The 15,593-nt window shown below is 36.6% G+C and overlaps 1 protein-coding gene across 3 annotated transcripts in view; it reads right to left on the bottom strand.

Annotated features, from left to right (window-relative positions):
* Nucleotides 1-15,593, bottom strand: part of LOC111870073 (syntaxin-12) — a 28,457-nt gene that overhangs the window by 6,434 nt on the left and 6,430 nt on the right. For all 3 annotated transcript variants that reach the window (XM_023862056.2, XM_023862053.2, XM_023862055.2), the window contains exons 5-7: nt 6,544-6,694; nt 5,124-5,248; nt 3,314-3,469 (exon numbers count right to left, since the gene is read on the bottom strand). In XM_023862056.2, coding sequence (XP_023717824.1) covers nt 3,314-3,469; nt 5,124-5,248; nt 6,544-6,694 — 432 coding nt within the window. The remainder of the gene's footprint in view (nt 1-3,313; nt 3,470-5,123; nt 5,249-6,543; nt 6,695-15,593) is intronic.

Genomic DNA, 15,593 nt, shown 5'->3' on the forward strand with positions numbered 1-15,593 from the left:
TGTCTCGTCACCAAAATGCAGGACAAACTCATGACATAAAGACAGGCAACATATGTTTTGAAAATGTGGCACAGTTGAGATATTTGGCAATGATGATAACAAATCAAAACCTGATTCAGGAAGAAATTAAGGGGAGACTGAACTTGGGTAATGCTTGCTACCATTCAGTCCAGAACGTTTTGTCTTTTTGTCTGATGTCCAAAAACATAAAAATTAGAATAAATATACAAAACTATAATTTTGCCTGTGGTTCTGTATGGGTGTGAAACTTGGTCTCTGACACTAAGGGAGGAACATAGGCTGAGGTGTTTGAGAACAGGGCGTTGAGGAGAATATTTGGACCAAAGAGAGATGAAGTGATAAGAGGTTGGAGAAAACTGCATAATGAGGAGTTTCATAACTTGTATTCTTTTCCAAGTATAATTAGAATGATCAAGTCAAGGAGGATGAGGTGGGCAGGGCATGTAGCACGAATGAGGGAGACGAGGAATGCATATAGGATACTGGTGGGAAAGCCAGGTGAAAAGAGACCACTGGGAAGACCAAGGCATAGGTGGGTGGACATATTAAAATGGATCTTAGAGAGAGGATGGGATAGTATGGATTGGACTGATATAGCTCAGGATAGGGACCAGTGGAGGATTCTTGTGAAAACGGTAATGAACCTTCGGGTTACACAAAATTCTGGGAGATTCTCGAGTAGCTGCACAATTGGCGGCTTCTCAAGAAGGACTCAGCTCCATGAGTGAGTGAATGACCTCCCCTGAACACACGTCGAGTACTGCCCTTCCGTCATGGAACATCTTGTATATTCCAGTATAGTTCCTTATTTTTTTTTTTTTTTTTGCAGAATGGGATAAACTAACTTTACATGCCATGAGACTTGAGACTGAGGTTTGATAAGAATAAAGTAAATTTTGAAGACTCAAAGGGATCTACAATCTTGAAACTACACGTGCAGTTTGTGCTTATGAAAGAGAAGTGCTTTACATGAAATCCCTTTTCTTGTTCACACTGCTGCCTGCCAAAAGAATGCACACACTACATAACTTTCTGACATCTCTATAAAGTATGATGACAATGACGATTCTAGGAATCACTAACACTGAAGCATGCATCATTCATGTTGAAAATTTAAATTGAGACAATTTTACAATTACTTCTCAAATTATACATACATTACTTATTATTCCTGGTAAAAACTATGCAAAGTCTACTACAGGAAATGCATTCCAATCTTACTGTTGCTGCTACATGCAACATAAAATTAACATTTTTAATTAACATGAAATATATATCATAATACCAGTAATGCATTTAAATGCAAAATCGACTCTAATTTTTCCACAATTTTGTGATGATAAACTCTGATGCATGACTTATGATGCAGGTTTATAATAACAGGCTACCATGGAAAATATCACTGTCCACTTGACCTGTGTGTAGGATTGAAGATTTTCTCTAAAAATCTGGGTAGGCTCTAAACAATACTTGGTAATGAAAGACAGCTTATTTTCTGTTGAAACTTTTGACATTTTTCTTAAAATACGTAGGGCAATCCAAAAGTTTCCGAAATTTGAATTTTGCGCGCGAATGGTTATGAGTACATCGAGATACTGCTAGGTGTCTCCTCACACATCCCTCCTGAATCAGTGTGGCAAGCGGCGTCGAGTTGAGTAGTTGGGTTTATTGTTGGTGAACGTATCTCCACTGTTGTGTTTTGGTGAGTTTGCGGTTTTGTGATGGCTGACCCGAGAGAGCAGCATGTCTGTATAAAATTTTGTTTCAAACTTGGGAAAACCGCTGCAGAAACGCACCAAATGTTGAAGCAAGCTTTTGGTGAAAACAGTTTAGGCCAGACACAAACTTACAACTGGTATAAGCGTTTTAAAAATGGCCAAACATTGACTGATGACGACGATTGTTCCGGACGGCTGTCAACGGGCAAAACACCAGAAAATGTCGCGAAAGTTAGGGATCTGATTCTGCAAGATTGTAGACTGACCATCCCAGACCTGTGTAACACCTTGCGACTAAGTTATGGTACATGTCAATGAATTTTGTCAGAGGAACTGAACATGAGGATTGCGGTGACTGCTGCAAAACAAACAGAAGCAGCTTCACTTGGAAGTCTGCAGGGAACTTCAGCAACGGCTTTAAGAGGATCCAAACTTTCTTTCGAAGGTTGTCACTGGTGACGAAAGTTGGGTTTATGGCTACGACCCTGAAAGCAAGCAGCAATCATCGCAAAGGAAGAGCCCTTCTTCACCTTGGCCAAAAAAAGCTCGACAAGTCAAGAGCAACATCAAGTCCATGTTGATCTCTTTTTTTGGTATTGACGGGATTGTTCATAAGGAGTTCATCCCTCCTGGTCAGACAGTGAATAAAGAGTTCTATCGCGATGTTCTAAGGCGTTTGAGGGAGAACATGAGCAGAAAACGTCCAGAGAAGTGGCCCACGAACGACTGAGTACTCCACCATGACAACGCACGACCGCATACCGCTTACACTGTGCAGGAATTTTTGGCTAAAAACAAGATGGCAGTTGTTCCCCACCCACCATACTCGCCAGACTTAGCTCCATGTGACTTTTTTCTCTTCCCCAAGATGAAAATCAAGTTGAAGGGGCGAAGATTTGATACAGTTGAGGAAAGTCAAGCGAAAACACAGACGGTACTAAACACCCTAACAAAGAAAGACTTCCAGGATGCATTTGAAAAGTGGCAGAAACGCTGGGATCGGTATATGCGCTCCCAAGGGGACTACTTTGAAGGAGATGGTGCAGAATAAGATCTAGGTAAGATGTAATAGTTTTTATTAACATATTTCGGGAACTTTTGGATTGCACCATGTATTTTGTTGGTGCAGCCCAGCATCCTGACTGTCAAAAGGTCAGGTGACCTGTAGTAGTGACAACATTTACTAAACTGCACCAAATTTAACTTCCTTGCTTGCTTCAGATTTTATGGCTGCTACTATCCCTTCAGTGATAACAAATGTTTTACTAATGCCTTCTTTTATAGGGGCTTTCATAGCAATTCAATGCTAATGCTGATCCTGTTTTCAGGCGATAACAAGTGTTCAGATATGGACTACACTGCTGCTGTTTCTCAGATCCATATAGTATCTATCCTCAAGACGAACTGTGCCCAAACAACGAGATACACATAAGGATTTACATCTTTTTTGTTCCACAATTAAAAAAACAGGATACAAAAATCATGTGTCAGCATGAATTAGCCAGTGAAATATGGTATGGCATAACAAGAAGAAATTCCAAACTCTATGAACATCCAAGCTATAGTATGATTACCTGATAACTGCTGGCCTGTCGAATTTGGTTTGCACCCTCATTAACAAACACTTCAGTCTTCTCTATACTCGCTTCAATACTGTCCACTATTTCACCTTGGTCATGGACCATAGCGCCAAGTTCTTTGAAAATCTGGTTCACATCACTGATATCACTCTGAAATATCAGATTTATGAAGTAAATTCTGGGCAATTTAATTTTGATTTACATCAGTCTAAATATAATCCTTACTTTACATTAAGCTAAAATCAAACTTCACACATTCTTTCAACTTTAAAGAGGAAATTGGTATTATAACAAACCTATACACAAAAAATAAAACAGAGACATTTTTAATATCACATCTCCTTTGAAATATGTTTTGATACGATGAATGTTTAATGAAATACATGGAGAAATATATTTACCCTGTGCACTGTGATATTTGTGGCATTATTATTATTGTATTATAACAACCCGATACACAAAAAATATAACAGAGATGACATTAATATCACATCTCCTTTGAAATATGTTTTGATATGATGAATGTTTAATGAAATACATGGAGAAATAAATTTACCCTGTGCACTGTGATCTTTGTTGCATGACAAATCATAATAAACATATCTGGAAAACACATGAACTCCAAATGGGAGCATACCCAACCACTCATACTTTTCATTGAAACTAGGAAGCTCATGAAATACAGCATCATCACCACTTCTTTCCCCCAACTGTTCCAAGGAAAACAGTTTTATATTACGAGTGTGAAATTGTCACACATTCCCTGTTCAATTAATTATTTGTCAGTATGAAAATGAAAATCATATATAACAGTATGTCATTGTGGTTTGTCTTCTTGTAACATAATTACATGATATTTATGCATATACGATGGGGTACCCAAAAGAAACCAAACTAATTTTTTTGTGGGCAGAGCTTTTGTAGTACCGTGTTTTGCCGCTATGAGCGCATAGAGCTAACATTCCTGAGTCGATAAGCCGACTACCGTTGCTTCAGAAGGCAAGGACTAGTTTCGGCAGAGTTTATGGTGACAACTGTTTTGTGTGATCGTTGTTTTTGCAATGGCTGATTTTTGTGAACAGCGTGCGGCGGTGAAATTCTGCTTTTTGCTCTGGAAAAGTGGAACAGAAACTCTTGAAATGTTAAAAACGGCGTACAAGGACAATGCTATGGGGAAAACTCAAGTGTCTGAGTGGTTTTCCCATTTCAAAAATGGTGAAATGTCAATTGATGACAAACCTCGTTCTGGTCGTCCTTCCACGGCCCGAACACATGAAAATGTTGAAAAAATTCGTGAAATCATCAAGAAAGATCAATGACAGACCATTGAAGAAACTGTGGAGCTGTCGGGAGTGACTTGGAGCTCAGCGGCCAGATTTGTGGCAGTTGGGTGACTGGTTTTTCCATTATGACAATGCCCCTGCTCACACAGCCCTGTCTGTACAACAATTCTTGACCAAAAATGGTATGACCCCTGTTCCTCACTCTCCATACTCACCTGACCTTGCCCCATGCGACTTTTTTTTGTTTCCTCGAATGAAAAGAGACATGAAAGGAAATAACGGCGGAGGCGCTGTCAAGCATCTCAAAAGATGAATTTAGACAATGTTTTGAAAAATGGAATAAAAGATTAGACAAGTGTATTAGTGTAAGTGGAGAGTACTCTGAAGGGGATTGAAGGTTTGTGCTTAAAATTTGAATAAATAATTAAAAAAAAAAATAAGTTCAGTTTCTTTTGGGTACCCCCTCGTAGTATTTCTGTATGTACTACCTGTACCTACAATCATAAGGCAGTCACTCTCACCTCTAGCTGTTGAATAGCTTGTGCTTGTTCTTCCAACATTTGTAAATTCATCTCATCCATCATCTGTGCATCCTGCTGCCCACTGTTGTCTTGAAGCTCAATCAGCTGTTCATTGTACCTTCCACCTGTCAGAATGTGATCCTTTCAATTTCAAGTTTATTTTTATATGAACAACCATTGCCAGGCTGGCTTCTGTAGCACTATATATTCCATGATATTCAAAGATATTACAATTACTACTCCCCTTCAAAAGCTGCCATTTTTATGGTGGGGCCAGTGAAAACTATAACTCATTAATTATGGAATTTAGTTATCCATTTCTATGCATATAATTTCCACTAATACCGACTGTGACTATGTTAAGCATGTCTGACATAATATCAAATATTTATACTTCACAAAACTAAAAAAATTTAACACATAATAAAACATGTTTCACACAAAATTTTTAGGTACATTTATGATCTATCTCTATACAACCTACAATATCATATATATCAATCATATACAATGTATCTTATCCTCAGTCCTTCATTAGTTATGCCATCAAACCAAAAGCTAAATATTTCCCTCAGATGCTGTATTGTTTTATATTAGATGATAACATGAACACTTCAGGATCACACATTAAATCCTGCCAGTGATACTCTAATTTCAGATGTCTGCACATCCACCATACTGATATTACTGAAGAAAGAACATAAAGACAACAGAATGAGAGGGTCACTGTCAGTAGCATGATGATCCTACCAAGTTTTATAATAACCCAGAAACTGGCACAGTAGTTATTAGTGGAAGAATGAGACACAGATGGACAGATGTGTACGTGACAACACAATAAGCATTTATCTCCTCATAAAAGCAAGGAATGTACAATAAAAATCATAGCTATTCTAAATACAGGAATGCAGCAATATTTTGCCTTGATTTACATGAAAGTAAATAGATGAAAGTTACTAGCTTGTGCATATCCACAGCCGTGGAACACAGAATAATATACATAACAATACTGCAACTGACCCGGTGAAACAGACATCAAGATACATAAGGCATCAAAGTTTTATGGAACATGAAACTATTGACTGACATTAATCAAATTGTAAAGTGTAGCCGAAGGCCAGCAATGGATGCTTGTGTTTACATTTAGAAGAGTGGGAATTCCTTTCTAAGCTTGACCACCAAATATTTATGGCACATCCTTGGAAGTGGTAATTTTTCCTCCTCCAATCAATATTGGAAGTGTGAACAAAAAGAACCAACCAAAATAACAAGTTTTTTTTGCCTTTGTTATACTTATATGAATTAGGTTAGCTTAAGCAACACAGTGATTACCTTACTTAGTGATAGATATAACACTGCAATAACTAAATTCTATGGAACATCTTTTAAACTGTCATTTGCAATTTTGTCCTCAACATACCTCCAAATGGATCTCCCAGGCCCGAGGTTTCCCTTACTCTCTGCATTTGTTCCTTCTCTTTCTGAGCTGCTCTTCTCTGAGTTTCCTGGAACATGTTGAGGGCTGTAGTGAACTCATCAGCCAGTCTTCCCTTCTGCATCTTCCACTGTCTCTGTACAGGAAGAGAAAAAATATTAGTATTACTGACAAAATGTCATAAGTTAATTGATTTTGGCTTATTTAAGAGCACTGATGTGACCAAACACACTATATGTACAACATCATATTAGATTAAAATACGACAAATGGTGATTGATTAAGGATCTGGAAGATGACTGCAGCTTATTTGACACATAGATAAACCACTTGTTTCAGTCTCAAGGTCAAAACATATTATGCACGGGCAGACGTGAGACTTTTGACACAGCTGCCAACTGTTTTCCATTATGTGTACTGCCATGTACCAAACAGACTTGAAAGGATTCTGATGATGGTGTATGCTGTACAGAACTATTAGGCTTATTTTGGACTCTATCCATCATCTGGTATATCTAAGACAAAAAACCACAATGTTTCGGAGACTGGATCTGTCTCTGTCCTCAGGTGGATGGGGCAGGATAGACCTACTCAGTTGGGCCCGTTACAAAAGCTAGTCTCAATCACTGGTCCAGCTCTTTCTAATGGGCCCAACTGAGTAGGTCTATCCTGCCCCATCCACCTGAGGACGGAGACAGATCCAGTCTCCGAAACATTGTGGTTTTTTGTCTTATATATACCAGACGATGGACAGAGTCCAAAATAAGCCTAATAGTTCTGTATTGCCATGTACCAGCTGAAAAGAGGTCCTGGTAGACATATGCATCCCACAGAGTCTAGCAAGCTGGGCATGGCATAAGCAAGAGTAAACTACAGCATATCACATTTGGAAACACAATACAGTTACAAAGCATTTCCCAAGTACAAGCATATTAAATCACATATACAATCATATCACGAACAGCTGCATAACAATTTTTCATGCCAAAGGTACTAAATGGCATCTATTTGGTGAGATGGAGGAAACCCATGGAAAACCTCATTCAGAACAGTTGCAGCACGCCAAAGATTTGAACTGGCTACATCCCAAACAGAAGTGTAGAGGGTTATTGCTATACCAATGTATTCAATAAACATAAATAGAAATAACTGTAGTGATGGGTTCCTTTCTCTTGAAACCTTTACATATTTTCTGCAATATTACAGACTAATTACATATATAGGTAAAAGGAAAAGGTAAAGATATCCCTGTAACAGGCTGTAAAGGCCCATAGGGCTGTTGAGCAAGTTGTTCACTTATTTATGACTGAAATGACTTTAGACCAGACAGTGGGAAACTGGTATCACTTCATCAAGCCCATCCATCGCCTTATGAATATAATGACAGTGAAGTACAAGTAGTTATTAAATGTGGTATCTTATTTTATTATTTTCCTTAGTGGGTTGTGCAAAGTACTATTATGAAGAATGATTTTATGCGGCAGGGTAGGAGGGCACTGGGAATTAGTTTATGGAACAAAGTGGGCAGTGGCCCAAAGTTTTGGAATCACTTTACTAAATGAAGTGTAGGAAAGGAAATTTAAATTATCTGTTTTGATAAGATCAGAATGCAGAGAATTCAAATGGTGGAAACAAAAGTAATTATATTAATAATGATTTATAACTTCATATTCTATAAATTTTAACTTCTTGCATATAAAGTTTCCAACGAAGATTTGTCTCCCAGAGTTATATATAATCTTGCAAAATAGTTTTGTTTAGGTTACAGGGTGTGTTTCACAAACATGCAACTGAAGACGGAAATCAATAACTGTATCATCAGTGCAACTTTGATTCATGACACTTTTTAAAAATGAAGGTTTTTCAAACAGTGAATACAATGCCACTAAGGAACAAGGTCGTAAGTCTCTATGGTTCTGCGACAACAGTCAATTCAGTACACTCCAACTGTGTTCAGCATTTTCGATAACTTGATGTACAATTAATAACCTGATATTTTGGGGGCTGCACAAGTCTCATCTTTAGCTGATTAACTGTAGTTATACTAATATCATTTATTTTTAACTTGTATTGTTGTTATCAGTGCTATTTTTTTTAGGATGGACACATCACTGATACAGTGATTTGTATTCATGGGTTCTGAATTTGGTTTCTACAACTATCATGCAAGGAGAAGACACTTATTGGTATAAGGACAACGAATCGTCTGAAGACGGGAGTAGAGCTAACTCCTACCATTGGATAAAGTCCAAAAGAACAGGATGATGTCACAAAAGAAATCAAAGATGTAAGGTGGCTATACTCTTAGACATGGTACAGTATAGTAATAATCTCAAAGCATCAATTTTTAACTGAATAAATTTCTGTGTTCTACTATAATTTATACTATCACAATAACATTTATCTACACTTGTCACTGTTATTTACTCTCATAGAAACATGTTTTGATCCCTATGGCTATCTTTGGTGCATACCTATAGAGATGGTTTTAGCAGAAACTTCCAGAATACCAAATTAAAAAATGAAGAGAAAACAACTATAACATGACAAATGTTAAAAGCACAGAAAAGAGAAATCTGTGCAAAGACACTACATATACTTTCTAATATATGACTGACTTTGACATTACTTTGAACAGAAAACGACTGTTGCATGGCAGACCACTGCTGCTTGTTGGACACCAAATGACAATGGCATTCACCTGACAAAGCTGTTTTCGAGAAAACTGACTTTTTACATTTGGGCCCCTAGTATGCACACTTGTTATTTTCCTGAATATACCACCTATACCGTTCTATTTTGGGTTATGGTCTCCATCAGTTGCTGGAATTTCATCAAGATGATCAAGAGCATTTTCAAGAAAATTGCCAATCTGAAAGGCCCCCTGTTTTGAGGCAGAACATTCACCAGCCACGAACCTAAGATGGATAAACACTTGAATACTGAAAATGAATAAAATACATGCAAACACTCAGGAGCTAGCAAGGTATAAGTATGTACATACTTACATACTTACAAGACTACCTATTTGATAAAATCCCTATGGGACTCGGTGAGCGAAACTGTTTTAAGAAGTGTGTATCTTGCAAAATTTGAGTCCGTGTTGAAATACCGTATTATTTTTTGGGGTGGTGTGCAAAAGGACTCTGAAACTCTATTTAGACTGCAGGAAAAATGTGTAAGGGTGATAAAAGGTGTTAAAAATAGAGTTTCCTGTAGAAATTTGTTTCGTGAATTAAAGATTTTAACTGTTACTTCCTTATATATTTTTGAGATCCTATGTTTTATAATAAAAAATAAGATTTATACCACCCAGTATTCTGATGTTCATGGCTATAACACTATTCATAAACACAATTTGTTTGTACAGTTTTGTAATACTGAGTGTAGCAAGAGAGGGGTGATTAGTATGGGAACCAAAATATTTAATGGGCTTCCAACTGAATTAAAGAATGTAATAAATTTTAATGTTTTTAAGAAGAAACTTAAGAATTATTTGTTGTGTAATGTCTTCTATTCTCTTCAATAATTTTTTAATAATTGTTGACATGGACTGCTTGTTGATAAATCTGTCTGTATATTTTTATGCCTTTTTTGGAGTATTTATTATTATTATTAATTGTTGATGTAGACTGCTTGTTAATAAACCAGTCTATATGTTTTAAAATATTTCTTATGTCTTTTTTTTTTTTGGAGTATCTATTATTCTTAAATTGAATTAAAATGTATTTTGAAATGTACTGCTGTATTATAGTGATGAATCACTGTGTGAATGTTATGTTATTTTTTTACTTGTGTTATTTTTGATGTGAAGTTGTTGATATTTGACATGTCCAATTGCAATTCTCTACAGCTATGGATGAAATAAATAATAATAATAATAATAATAATAATAATAATAATAATAATAATAATAACAACAACACATACACACATACATAAAGCCTACCAAAAACTACTGTTTTGTAAACAGGGGGGCTGAAAACGTGTAAATCTGTCAAAATCTCAAGACTGAATTTTTCATGATCATAATACTTTCACACATAGTATTAAAAAAAACTGGTATAAATCAAGTTTTAAAATCTTTAATGCTTACAGTAATATGTAATACCTGAATGTGATCTGTATATGCAATGAAGAATTAGATGGCCAAAACATGTTAGTGTGAAAATGTATAGCAATGATAAGTGTAGATGGATGTTACTGTCACAGTATAAAATATAAGATCAAGTAAAGAGAAAGATGAATAGAATTCTAAAATGATGTAAACTTTGTAAGATTATGAAGACTTCTTCCTGCCTTCTGGAATATAATATCATGTAGGTTGGTGAAAGTGAACCGTTCCAGAGGAGCCTGTTTCCTCCACTTTCATGGCTGAAGAGTAAGCCAAGAAAGAAACCAACATCACACACACAGCATGTTGGGCCCTTCAACCCTGAAGATGACTGTGGCATGTTCCTTCAAAACACTGGTTGACTTCCAATGGACTACTGAAGATAGAATTCTTCATTAACTGCTGGTGTGAGAACTTCAAATCCTACTTTTTAAGATATGATTTTTCCCTTTAAATAAGTGAAATAACTTACTACCACTTACAAGCTTATCACAAAATTGTAGGTACAAATTTTCCCCAAGCCATCTTCAGAACAAATCACTGACAAAAAAATTTGCACATAAACTTGAGGACTTACATCATCTTGAGAATCCCTTTTCTTCAGAAGTGGTTCAAGCACCTGAACAAATGTAAATTGAATTTATTAAAGTGAAAAATTTGAGGAATAGGATTTTGCACAGATCTGAAAATAGCTTCTATATGAACGATTTATTAAAGTCTACATGATCAAAGTAACATGCTGAAAATGTATAAATTAAATATATTTTTGTTCAAATCAGTAAGACTGAAAAGTAACAGCTAACAACCCAACAAATCATCTATCACAATTAATGTTATATAACTCAGTTAAGATAATAACTGAGAATTTGTCAACATCCAAGTTACTGGAACTGACTTATATAAGATCTGAAGCCTTCACGGCAGCTAAAGTTGATAAAATTACTGACATTTCAAAGACCAGACACAGTCCCTGAAAAGTTGATAATTTTTAACTAACTGACTCGGCTGATGGCCCAATACGATTTTACCTATCTCTTCAGCTCTTGTTCAGAGCCATTCTGGTGTCTGCCCACAATGCTGTCAAACTGGTGCTGGGAACACTCTCCCTCTGAGTTGTGACAGAATGAAAGCCTCATCAAGCATGAGGAACTTAGAATTAACCACGACAGGTTACTTCCTTATTTATCATTTACTAATGACCTTATTGTTAGATGGTACACAATCTAGATAGTTGACTACATATCGTTAAACAAATGAAGCACCATTCAAGATTTAGTCACAGGATAAACGAACACAGTTGACCGACATTGTCATTTATAACTCCTCTAATTAAAAATGAGCACCCTGCCTGAGAAGATCCCGTGAACTTTTTGCAATGAAGAAGATAAAAATGCATTTTAATGGATGGGATTTAAAGTTTAATAATAATAATACAATAATTGAAGAGGAGCATTCTGAATGCACATGCGAGCCACAGTACTTTCACTTAAGATTAAATAACTAAAACACCCAGTAGAGTTCTTCTTGAAAAGCTGATAGTCATTCAGCTGTTTACTGCCACATTACAAAAGCCTGCCAATGGTCCCTATCCTGAACCAAATGAATCCAGTCCACACCTTCATATCCTATTTCTTAGATTCATTTTAATATTATTCTACTACTTATCCCTATATCTCATAAGTGGTTGAGGTTTTCTGACTAAAATTCTGTATGTTTTTCTCATATGCTACATGCACCACCCATCTCACCATCCTTGAGATGATCACCTTAATATTTCAGAGCTCCTCATTATAAAATTTTCTCCAGTCCCCTGTTACTTCCATGAACTTAGCTTCACACATTCTTCTCAACACCGTGTTCTAAGACAGCCTTCAGCTTCAGGAGATGTAAAATTAGTTTTAAATACAAAATATTAACTGAGCTAAAAGAATCACAACATATCTCTGTGACAGAAAGGGAGTGATTTCTCTTCACTTAGTAGCATGGGAAGAAAAAGGGATTTTTAGTTCCAAAGTCAAATGGTCAGTACTCTTTGTTTCATATTCAGGAGGTCCTAGGTTCAAATACTGGCCAAGAGGCTGACCATCTTGACTGAAGAATTTTGTAGTTTCACTCTGTTGCTCTTGAAAAATGCTGGGCTAGTGCCTTTTCACAGATAAGATTTGCTTTCTTCCCCATCTTTTCAAGTTCATCATTCACAGTCATTCTAACATTCAACACTATATAGGTACAGCCATAATAATGACAGAAGTGACATTACAAAGCCCAAGCATCAATCAAGATGACTAATAGAAGAAAGGAAACAAGGATTCCATCTTACAATGTCTTATGGGCTTTTACTCTCACTCCTGCCATTATGTAAACATGTCAAATCTTTTGTTTCTTCCATAAAATTACAATTAAAGCAAATCACTGACTAATCCTTTTGTTGATATTGTTTAATCTTGGTTTAATAATGATGAAATCGTTCATCAGATGCTCTATTAGATGCTAGTAAGGAAACTTGTCTAGAAATGAACAAAGTAAGCATGTGTAATGAAAATTCATATTACCTTCTCAGGACAGCTTGTAACATGTTTTCTCATTACAAACTGAGAACCCCTGCACATCCTTCAGTTATCAATTGTTATACAAGGGGCAATAAGAAAGTAAGGTTATAAAGCATGTGTCTTTAAGTGATTCAACAACTCTTTGGTAAAATAACATACATCACCACTGTACAAACTATAACTATTTTTTTCTAAATTGTTAAAATGGAAGTAGACACACTCATCTTACCAAGGGACTAGCTTCTCCATCTAAGCCCATATAAGTTAATATATGTTTCTGCATATAAATCAGTTTTAAGTTTTTGGGCTTCAAATTTTGCTTCAGCACTGCACGATTTGGGTGGCCACAGATTTAACCAGTCAAGTGGTTATGACATCTATAGATGTCAAGTATGTTTCCAACCACTCCGTTGCAGATATAATGCCAATCAGCAATGGAAACTGGTACATTGCGATTGCAAGATGTTCTAGTTACTTCAGAGTGTGCCACACGTATCCTGTGTGAATGTGAGGCCTTAGCTTATTTAAGATTACATCACTTGGGTCAATACTTTATGGAACCAAGTGATTATTTCAACACCCCCATGTACAAATTCCTGCGCTTCAAATGAAGCGCAGGATTGCTGAAGAGATAACCAAAAGGGGAAGCACAATAGACCACTGTAGGTCACGGTGCAAGGGCCAAGAAGGCCCACCCCTTATACATTCATTCATTCATACTTCAGAGTGTGACAGGAAGTTGCTGATTGCTTGATAGCTCTCCTCGGTTTGAGTTCTTTTTACTAAACATTATGGCAGGTCTGAGCAAGATGATGCGTGTAAGTGATGAGGTGTTTTATGAACTGTTACAAGAGAATGACTACAGTGGTATTTCAGAGAGTGAATACAGTAGTGATAATGAAATAAATGTGAAAATTTCGTTAGGTGGTGAACAAAGTGTCACCTCTGATGAAGCAGAAAATATCAGCGACAACAGTAGCACGCAACCTGACATATGGGCAAATCCAGGTGCTGAGAGGCCACATTTTCTATTTACAGGCAAGCCTGGCATAAATGTTGATTTAAAAGACCCCAGTAACCCCATGCAATATTTTTAGTTGTTTTGTACACCAGACACTGTGGAAGTAGTAACCAGAGAAACAAATTGGTACGCCCAAAAATTTTTAGAAATCACGCCTAATCTAAAACTAAAATCTAGAACCCATCGCTGGGCTACATAATCTGAAAGTATTCACAGTATCTGCCATTTGAGTTGCAGCAATGTTTCTGATGGTATAAATGTTTTAGTGATGATTTTGTAGTCTGTAAAAGATAACAATTTTGCTGTGATGTTTGGAAGAACAGTTCAGTTCATTCATTCATCCATACTAGCCTTGAGATTTGAAAGGAAGTACAATTTTTAAGCCCACACAGCAATAAGAAACTCTGTTCATTAATGAGGCATACACAATGTCGCTAGACAGATTTGTCAGCTCACAATTATGATCATCTCTCATTTCTAAACATCAGGCATTGGTCAGGAATGTGTATACTGAAAGTGTATGACTCAGACATACCTGTGAGACCAACAGTCTGAACAGAAATGAAAGTCAGTGGTGACAGTGGTGGATTATTTGAGAATAAAGCCAATATTACAGATTTATACTAAAAATATATATACATGTTAATGTAAATGAAGAAAGTTGTCTNGTAAAGGCTACAGAAACAAAAATATGGGTATATGAAGTCTGCTGATTAGTCTTTCAGAGGCTTTTTGTTCCATAATTTTATTATGACATATGCCTGAGAAATTGCATTTTAAAAAGGGAGCAAAAATCATAAAATTAAACACTGCAGTGACAAATTTAAACATTCAAGGCAATTTAATGTGCCACTGCAGGACAGATAAGAACATGGAAAAGAATCACTTGACTGGTTAAAACTAATAACACAAAAACAAAATTAATCAATGGATGAAATAAGAGTAAAATTTCTATGGACAGGGAACAGAAAAATGTGACTCACAGTAAAACTGTCTCAGTTTTCACAGGGGGAATAGCAAGCTATACAGCTTCCTTATCAGTCCTGTGGGATGGAAGACAAAGGCTGTTATTGAGGTAGTCATGCAAAGAGATAGTAAGTAAGGATGCTCATTGGTTGTATACCCTGTAGGAATATTTTTGGAGCCTTGATGTACGAAGGGGGACCCAAAAATAACCGGAAACGACCTGTTGCGTGTGCATGCTTTGTAGTTACGAGTTGTGCTGCTAGGTGGTGTTAGCTGGGGGTCTCCCGCGACTGTTAGTGAGCTGGCGTCAGTCTGAGTTAAGTGGTTTGTCTGTGGTGCTCTGTTGTGTGCGTTCCTGTTTCAACCCTTTGGCGATTAGTGAGAT

This window comes from Cryptotermes secundus, unplaced genomic scaffold (assembly GCF_002891405.2).
Source record: "Cryptotermes secundus unplaced genomic scaffold, Csec_1.0 scaffold355, whole genome shotgun sequence".
Taxonomy (NCBI): Eukaryota; Metazoa; Arthropoda; class Insecta; order Blattodea; family Kalotermitidae; genus Cryptotermes; species Cryptotermes secundus.